Genomic DNA, 9,902 nt, shown 5'->3' on the forward strand with positions numbered 1-9,902 from the left:
CCACACTAGTTCTGATACAGGCCAGGATGCCGTTGGCCTTCTTGGCCACCTGGGCACACTGCCAGCTCATGTTCAGCCGGCTGTCAACCAGCACCCCCAGGTCCTTTTCCTCTGGGCAGCTTTCCAGCCACTCTTCCCCAAGCCTGTAGCGCTGCGTGGGGTTGTTGTGGCCGAAGTGCAGGACCCGGCACTTGGCCTTGTTGAACCTCATACAGTTGGCCTCGGCCCATCAATCCAGCCTGTCCAGGTCCCTCTGCAGAGCCTTCCTACCCTCAAGCAGATCAACACTGCTGCCCAGCTTGGTGTCGTCTGCAAACTTACTGAGGGAGCACTCGATCCCCTCGTCCAGATCGTTGATAAAGATATTGAACAGGACCGGCCCCAAAACTGAGCCCTGGGGAACACCGCTCGCGACCGGCCGCCAACTGGATTTAACTCCGTTCACCACAACTCTCTGGGCTCGGCCGTCCAGCCAGTTTTTTACCCACTGAAGAGTGTACCTGTCTAAGCCGTGAGCCGCCAGTTTCTCTAGGAGAATGTTGTGGGAGACAGTGTCAAAGGCTTTACTGAAGTCCGGGTAGACCACATCCACAGCCTTTCCCTCATCCACTAAAGATGTTGTATAATAGGATTTTACAAAGAAACATACAGGTTTGAAGAGTGTTCACTTCTATTTTTTTTTCCTAGTGTTCTTTGTTGTTTTAAAAATAAATCTGTTTCTTTATAAATAGAAAGAAACAAGCAATCTCTTCCTCTTGGTTTAAACTCTTACCTTGTTGGTTATCATGAACTGTGATCTTCATCCTTGAGGTGGCTGCATTGCCATGCACAGGGACGTGTTTGCTGTTTCCACTGCAAGAGCCCCTGGGATCCCTCCAGTGAGAGGTGCCAGGGGTCTGTGATCTCTAAATTGAACACGCTGGCTTTCACAAGGCAGTAATGCACAAAGCCTTGCACAGCAGGCCCCTTCACAGATGATTAGAGCAGCACCAGGTACTATTAAGAAGGCTGATCTACACTCCATCAGGAGGCCCAGGTGCTCTTGAACACTGATGTCTCCATCAGTAGATGATTATCATAGTATCACAGGGTAATTCAGGTTGGAAGCGACCTCAGGACATCTCTAATCCAACCTCCTGGCCAAAGCAGGGGCAGCTCTAGGGTCAGACAAGGTTGCTCAGGGCTTTATCCGGTTCAGTGTTGAAAGCTTCCAAGGATGGATGTTGCACAACCTCTTTGGGTCTCCATTACAGTGCTTGATTGTCCTTACTATTATATCCAGTTTGAACCTCTTGTTTCAATTTAAGCTTGTTTTCTCTCATTCTCCTGCCATGTCACATTGTGAGGAGCTTGGCTCCATCTTCTTGATAAGGGTAGAGGAAGGCTGCTCTTCTGCTGTTGGGTCTTCCCAAAGCCTTTTTTTTTCCCGGCTGAACAAGCCCATTTTCCCAAGCCTCTCCTCATGGAGCATTGCTCCACCCCAGCCACCCTGGGAGCCATCAGCTGAACTCGCTCCACTTTGTTGATGCCTTTTTTACACTGGAGCCCAAAAGCAGATGCAGTGTCTAGATGTGGTTTAGCAAGTGCTGAGAGGACTGTGGGATAATCCTTTGGGGGCATGGCAGATCACTCTCTGGAAAGGTCAACCCAGAGCCCAAAACAGCAAACATCAGGAGGAACTGCTAGAGAAGGAGGCAAGAGAAAAATTAAAATTATACAGTATGTAAATCTGCACTGATTCACACCATGCAAGCAGAAGTGTGCTTGATGATCTCAGATTTGTAGGGCGAAGTTTCATTTAGTGTTAGGCCAGTTTGCTCAGGGTTTTATCTGGTTGGGTCCTAAAAACCTTCAGGCATGGAGGCAGCACAACCCCTCTGGGCAACCCTCCTTTGCTTGGCATGTGCTCCTGTTGCCCCCGTACAGGCTGGCATAATATAAGCAAGTTTAGCTGTGAAAAAGAAATAAATTTTTTGAGAAAAACAGGGAAATATGTAGAAAGCAGGCAACGAACAATGAGTTCCATCAAGGAGGATAGAAGACAGGTCTAAGTGCTGCACTCAGGGGCTCTTGCGTCTTGTCCATAACTTCCAGGTGTGCTAAAAGAGGTGTCTTAACAAAGACACATGCTGTCTTGAATCAGGGCCTTCAAAGGACAGCAGTATTTGGTGGAGTTTGGTGCAGTTTCTTCCAACTGCCAGCTAACACTGAGTGTAAACTGGGTGTCCTTTTTGTAGTCTGTGCTTGTATAGGTTCAGTCTCCATGAAACACACCTTGTTATAACCTTTTCTGCTAAATTAAAGCACATTTTATTTCAAAATAAATACTTTCATTTAAGTGACTTACAGGTAGTTGCCATCTGGGACTTAAAGGCAATTTTGCCTGCTGTCATTTTTGTCATATTCTATTTTATTAGAGCTTAGAAGGATAAAAAATTTTCATAAAAATGAAAACAATCTGTACCTGCCTAATGTGATTTGGGAAGTGTGAATGAATTTTTCAGAGGCACGCTATGGATGTAAACTCTTTTCAGATGGCTGCGGCATTGAGAAATGGCTCCTGCTCATTCTCCATATGTTCCTTATTTTTTCCCCTTTTGTGCTGAGAGAAAAATTAATAAAGAAAAATGAATGAACCACCCTGAAAATGCTGTATTATATTTCCTAGCTGTCTGTTTCTCACAAAGACAGTTAATAGAGCCTCAGAGCAGGGAGGCATGATGAATTTCTCCTGGGTACGGATGAAAACTGCGTGGGATTCTCACTCTCTGTCTTGTTTTCCAAACTTTAATCACGGAGCGATGCTTTGCTGGGGAAGAGAGGGAACATGCCTTCTTCTTCAATGTGTGTCTTTTCTGATGACTATGACAACCGCTTTCCAGCTGAAATGTTCATTACTGAGGCCCCAGGTCACCTCTGCCCTGCAGCAGAAAGAAAACCCCAACCAGAGCACGGGGCATCTAAACCCACGTCTCCTCTGTGAGCAGGGCCAAGAGCCAGAGGTGGGAATGGACCGACTTAGCTGGGGCTCGGCTGGCTCCGGGAAGGCGAGGAAAGAGCCGGTTTCACTTGCAAAAGGGACTGAAAAGGGAAGGGGTGGGACAAGGAGAGGGAGGGGAGGACAGGATGGGAGTGTGATTTGCACCATGGTGGGGAGAGGATTGGGAGTCACCGGAGCCTGGAGGTGGCAATAGAGGCAACGAGGAGCCGCATGGGACTGGAGCAGTTGTTGGAGATCTCCTGGAGGATCTCCTGAGGGATCCCCAAGTCTTGTCTTCTCTTCTCTTCTCTTCTCTTCTCTTCTCTTCTCTTCTCTTCTCTTCTCTTCTCTTCTCTTCTCTTCTCTTCTCTTCTCTTCTCTTCTCTTCTCTTCTCTTCTCTTCTCTTCTCTTCTCTTCTCTTCTCTTCTCTTCTCTTCTCTTCTCTTCTCTTCTCTTCTCTTCTCTTCTCTTCTCTTCTCTTCTCTTCTCTTCTCTTCTCTTCTCTTCTCTTCTCTTCTCTTCTCTTCTCTTCTCTTCTCTTCTCTTCTCTTCTCTTCTCTTCTCTTCTCTTCTCTTCTCTTCTCTCTCCAAGTACTCCTGGGATTGGACCTGGGGCCTGACGTCTTTGCACACTCTGGCATTTCTGCTGTCCCAGACTCTCTCAGTAGGCTGCCTTGGGGTTTGATACGGTTTCCCAATAATGGAAGGGGGTTTTATTTGCATGACTTGTTTTCTAATTGAAATTGGCATTGCCAAAGATTTGGCGCAGAGATGCTATATTGTGTGAACTCCACAAAAACAGCACAGGAAGATGCAGTGTGCCACACAGCAGTGAGAGTTACTTAACAAACACGTGGAGGGCTCTCAAATCTGCCTCTCATTATTTCACCATTCTCCATCTATGTAATGGGGTGATGTTACTGACTTCCCTCTCTAAACCTTTATTAGAGCTATGGATGAAACACAGCAGAGAAAGGATAGATTGCTGTTGTTTGGAAAGTACTTCATAATTCATGCTGCCGCAGTTTTAATTACAAACCCAGTCCTGTGATTTAATCTTGAACTGCCCCATCGCTCTTAAGTCTCCTCCAAATAAACATACTGGAAGAAAACACATACAAAACCGGGCAAAATGCAGCTATGTCTATGAGGTCATCAGCATTGAGGGGGTTAACAAACGTCTATTTCTCTCTTTCTAATTAAGTAACAGGGGAAATGCAGAGCTCCCTGCTGGGATTTATCTGTCAGACAGATGTCCTGGTCTCCGCAGCGCAGAGAAACCTGCAGGATGCAGGTGAGTATTTAGGGTTTGGGCAGCCATTTGTTGCTCTGCAATAAGGCTTTTTATGCCATCGCTCCTCCTGGGCAGCAGCAGCAAGCGTTGAACAGCCCCCAGTTAGTGGAGCTTGCAGGCACGCTCCTGTCTCTCACATTGCCTTTGCCTGGGAATTGTGTTCCCTGTCCCAGTGTTCTCCATGGAAGAATGAAGTTTTAGGTGAAGCAGCACCAACAGAGGAAGCTGGCAAGAAGGAGGTGGAATGAAGAAAGAAAAATATCAGGAATTTCAACTCCTGGATCTTTACAGCCACATGGAAAAAAACCCAGGAAATCTCTCCCAGAGTGCAGGTGACCCCAAGCCTGTAAGGTTTCTGTAAGGTTTCAAGCACAGCCCTGACAGCCCAGCTCCAGCTGGTGACTGGTGGCCGTGCTGGGCTGGGCCGTGGTGGTCGCGGTGTGAAATCTCGCTCCAGATGCAGCAGGAGCAGAGCCCACCACTGGAGCTGGCTCGGCTAGCACCGGACCCTCAGGGAGGAAAAGCCTAGCTCTCTTCCGGGAAGCTGCTGTTGTCTCCTCCGTCCCTCTGCTCCCTGCAGCTCTCCAGCACAAGTGCGGTCGGCCACGGGATGGTTTCTGAAGGGTCGTATCAGGTCAGGAACATTGGCCTAATCTGTGCTGCAGGGCTCTTCGAGGAATCCTTTTTCCCAAGTATTAGGGAAAAACCATGAGCTGAGCAATGTGCAGGGGCTGAGCGAGCTGCAGTCTCTTTGTGGGGGAGAATGGGCATCACTGGACCACTGCGTTTGCAGGGGGCGTGTCAAATACTGTGGCACTGACTCAGGTTTTTTTCCCTGAAATTGGATGTTTCCTGGCTGAGGCAAGTGTTTGTTGCCTCTGCTTACACTGGCAGGCAGCGCAGCACTGTTAAAAGCTTCTGTAGAGCTGTAGGGCTGGCGCTAATGACTTCATATCCCCACTACGCACATTTCAGGAAGGTTTAATTCAGACCAGCTTTCATCTGGTCTCCTGGGCTGGACTCCCTCTGGACACTGGAGAGTATCAGGTGTACACCCTGGGCAGTCTTCCCGTGCAGTTTGATCCAGGAGGAATCCAGTCTGCATGGTCTCCAGGACCACTCCACCAAGTGGGACAGAGAACTTTCAGTGGAAATTGGCAGGACACTTGCTTCAAAAGTGCTTTTCTGAAGCAGTGCAAGCAGCTGCCACAGGGATGGATGGCTGTGTCGGGAATTTGAGCTTCTAGACCATACCTCATGCCAGTCTCTGTTTGCCACTGACCAGATCAGGTCGAGGGTGTTTGATGCTTTTTTGCAGGATGCAAGAGCCCTCGGTGGAGGCAAGAGACAAGAAGGGTTTCATGTCTCTGAACTCTACTGCCTTCTCCCACCCTCCCTATTTCCTACTCATTGGCATCCCTGGGCTGGAGAAGGAGCAGTTCTGGATTGCCTTCCCCTTCTGCATCATGTATGTCATTGCTGTGCTGGGGAATGTGACCCTTCTCCTCATTATAAAGGCAGAGCCGAGCCTGCATGAGCCCATGTACCTCTTCCTGGCCATGCTGGCCTTTACTGACCTGGTCCTATCAACATCCACGTTACCCAAAATGCTTGGCATCTTCTGGCTGGGCTCTGGGGAGATTGGCTTCCTCTCCTGCCTTGCTCAGTTGTTCTTCATCCATACCTTCTCGTCGGTGGAGTCGGGCGTGCTCATGGCTATGGCCTTGGATCGCTACATCGCTATTTGCCACCCGCTGCGGCACTCCAGCATCCTCTCTGTGCCGGTGGTGGCGGCCCTCGGGAGCCTGGTGCTGGTGCGTGGGGTCCTCCTGGTGAGTCCCTTCTGCTTCCTCCTCCACAGGATGCCCTTCTGCCAGCATCATGTCATCTCCCACTCCTACTGCGAGCACATGGCCGTGGTGAAGCTGGCATGTGGGGACACCAGAGTCAATGTCATTTACGGCCTCTTCGTGGCTTTCATAGTGATAGGATCTGACATGATGCTGATCATTGTGTCCTATACCATGATCCTGCGGGTGGTAATGAGGCTGTCATCCACAGAGGCACGACTTAAAGCCTTCAGCACTTGTGCATCCCATATCTCTGTCATCCTTGCCTTTTATGTCCCTGCCCTCTTCACATTCCTCACCCACCGGTTTGGGCAGAGCATCCCTCCCCACATCCATATAATGGTAGCCAACCTCTACCTGCTAGTGCCCCCCATGTTAAACCCCATTGTTTATGGGGTGAAAACCAAGAATCTCTGGGACAGGGTGGTCCTCCTCTTCCAGTGAAAGGGAACCTGGCCCATATGTATGTGCCTCAAACTGTGCTCGATTTACTGATGATGCTGGCAAATTTAATGAGTTAATGCTGTGACTATTTGTTTGTTCAGGGAGGAACCCTTCCTCAATGCCTGGAATTTAAGCAATGCATTCTTGTAGAAATCACTAGATTGTCTCTTCCTTTATCACGGTCCAGGAGGTTTCGTCCATTGTGTGATGAAACTTGGCATAAAGACATTCAGTCTGGCTTCTACACCACTGGGAGATGGAGAGTTCACGCCTCCCAGAAGTTAAACTCCTCACTGTTAAAATTTTAATTTCACTATTAAAAAAAAAAATCCTCTCATGATTAAAATATTTACACTGTAAGGTGGGTATCTCCAAAAGATCTTCCTGCAGCAGCTTTCATTATACGAAGAGTGTTCCCTGGACTGTGTGATGGTATTTAAAAGACATGGCACTTAGAGACATAGTTTAGTGGTGGACTTGGTAGTGTTAGGTTTACGGTTGGACTCGATGACCTTAAGGTCTTTTCCAACCTAAATGATTCTATGGGAAGGTGCTCAGATGGGAAAGGTGACTGTCCTTGTAGAAGGAAATGGGTACAATTCAAATTTAAGCATTAACCTTTGCTTTGTATGGAAGGCAAAACCTACAATAAACCTATGCTAGCAAATTCCAAAAGTCCTATGTAAACACAAACCCTTTCAAAAATATCAGAAGTCCTCTCTGGTGCAATTATTTGGAGTGACCTATCACAGGGAGATCGTTGCTAGCAGGATTGCACTATACCAATATAAGTCAACTATCCCAATAAACAGGCAAACATATTTTGCAAAATCACTGCTCTATGTCTGAAAAAGGTAGGCAGCAGTATGAGGCGAAGGTCAGACAACCCAAGCTCAAGTTATGAAACTCAAGCATGTTACAAACCTTTGCTCTATTTTTAGTGCAAACTGAAGAGCACTAATGGATGGAAAGGAGATCTCTGACCTGGCCTGGCATTTCTTGGAGGTCTCTATCTTCCTGAGCAGCCCTGACTATTGTGGCCACCCACGAGGAGCCTCCAGGCTCTGCTATGTCTCCGTGAGCTGGATACCAGCGGGGAAGCAGGAGGGGGGGCCCCAGGAAGAGAACATGCACTGCTGCCGAAGCGAAGCAGATGTTAGGCTGCAGACAAAATGGGAACTGAATATTTTTTTGGCACCATTTCAGTAGAATACTTCAATTTCAACTCAGATCATCCTTTTCTTCAGATAAAACAGAAGTAGCTTTTCACGGACCACAAACGAGAGGCAGGGGAAGCCAAAGGAGGAGAGATACGACTGCAGTTTGTCTAAGAGCTCGTCTCAGAGCACCCACTTCATAAAGCAGGGCTGCACCATTTCTTGTGGACTGATGCTCACCCGCCACCGCTCTGGTGAGGTAGAACCCCCATTTTTCTGCAGACTCCATGAAAAATGTTGTCATTTTTATTTTCATTAAGAACATGAGAGCTGCCCTCATGACCAACGTCCATCCATTCCACCACGCTGTCTCCTCCAGTGGCAATGGGAGAGGTCTTCTTTAAGGCCTTTTTTAAGTAAGAAATGACAGCAGGGGATCGTTGCTGGTCAGGTACATGCAAAGGTGACTGGCTGACTCATATAGCTCCTTGTGACCTATGAGATGTGTGCATACAAGCCATCACCACCACATAATATCAGATACTCAGCACCAACAGCTTAGGCTCCTACTCTAGGATTCCCTTCTCTGTAAATAAAGCTGGCTGTGACATCTGGATCATTGCACAGCATGGATGGGGTGGTTGCTGGGGTGGGAGGGGGTCAGCAGTGCTCTCCAGTCAGTGCTAACGCTGCATGTGAGCTGCCTGGAGAAAGTGGTGGGAAAGCCGAGGAGGTCTGTACCCAAACCAGGGACACAAGCACACTTTCACGGGGCGGGGGGGTGTGTGTGTACAACTTTGGGGTGGTGCTTTGAAATCCAAAGGCAACAAATGGTCCCATTGCTGAAAAAAGCCAAACCTGAAGGTTTTGATGGGTAGCCCAGTGTTTTCAGGCATTTCACCTGCTAACAATGGTGTCTGAGGCCACAGCTGCCTGGAAAGGGAAATCTTGCCACCATCGCTCTCTCCTCTTGGTAGGTTCACATCTGTCCTTCTCACCCCTACAGAGGGTCTCCCAGGAAAGTTTCCTCCTGTCTGATGTCTCCTTCTTGAAGCCAGAAGCCAACACCACGTTCAAGTCCTGCTTTGACTTCACACCTAGTTTCTAGTCCTACTTAGCTCCTGGTGCTAACCCAAGGCAGTTCCACAGTAACCTCCCGCTTGACACTGGGATTCACTCTTAATAGCATGTTTGCATCATCGCCTTTGAGATAGTGGATCAACTGAAAAAAAAAGAAGTAGAAGTATCCAGTGAGCCTGGGAGTCCTGGGGGATTGATTTTGTGGAGTGGCGATATAAAGATGTGCTCACTGGAGGCAACCTGGCGGCAAGCTGCTTAGGCAGCTCATATTTGGGTATTGCTCCATATTTAAGGCAAAGTGATCTGCTTTTTCTAGGCTGCTTTTCACAGCTGTTAGATGATTTCAGATAACTTTGTCAGTGTTACTGTAGTACTAGTGTTAAAGTGATTATTAGTTTTAAAGGGAGGATGCGCATGTAATGAAGAGCTTGTTACCCTCAGACCCTTTTCTTGTCAATAAGGGCTGTACACACTGTTTATCTGACCGGGGTAGACATCAGGGTGAGACAAACTGCCTTCTGGCAGTGCCTGTTCCCCAGTGTGATTGGTGGGTCCAGACAACCAGCGGAGATGCTGATACCTACACAGCAGGCACCTGCACCTGGACAATCCTTGCCTGCGTTACAGCTTGGCAAGGTGGGCAAGTAGGACTGAAAACTTCTCTTCTCAGTATGCAGAAGTGGTTCCTGTAGACCACAGAGAACTGCCAGAGCTCTCCTCCCTGGGAGAGCGTGATTTGGTTATTGTTTACTTCATTTATACTGGAAAACAGCACTTGCATTTGTACATATGAGAATATCCAAGTCCAAAATCTTTCAGTCTTGGGCTAGCAGATGTTCACAACACTGTTTTTTGGCAGCACGCTAGTGAATGCTTGTTGGCTGGATCCTGCAAAACGTTGCTGCACTATCTGGGTTCTCAGCTGTGCGCAGCTCTTGAAGATGCAGAAACCACTTGGTGCAAAGGCACTTGTATCAGGTCTTTGCTGCCAAGGTTATTTTTAGGGAAGGAAAAGATCACCAAGTCTGATACTCATTCACAGAAAGAAAGAAAATATAGGTGCAAAGAATTAAAAAAAAAGAAAAAAAAAAAGGAG

The 9,902-nt window shown here is 47.8% G+C and overlaps 1 protein-coding gene across 1 annotated transcript; it reads left to right on the forward strand.

Annotated features, from left to right (window-relative positions):
- The first annotated feature begins 5,636 nt into the window (after positions 1-5,636).
- Positions 5,637-6,569, forward strand: LOC104080038 (olfactory receptor 52R1-like). Its single transcript, XM_009582292.1, has one exon. The coding sequence runs from the start codon at positions 5,637-5,639 to the stop codon at positions 6,567-6,569; it is 933 nt and encodes a 310-aa protein (XP_009580587.1).
- Positions 6,570-9,902: the final 3,333 nt, after the last annotated feature.

The sequence above is a fragment of the Fulmarus glacialis genome, unplaced genomic scaffold (genome assembly GCF_000690835.1).
Source record: "Fulmarus glacialis isolate BGI_N327 unplaced genomic scaffold, ASM69083v1 scaffold1387, whole genome shotgun sequence".
Classification (NCBI taxonomy): domain Eukaryota; kingdom Metazoa; phylum Chordata; class Aves; order Procellariiformes; family Procellariidae; genus Fulmarus; species Fulmarus glacialis.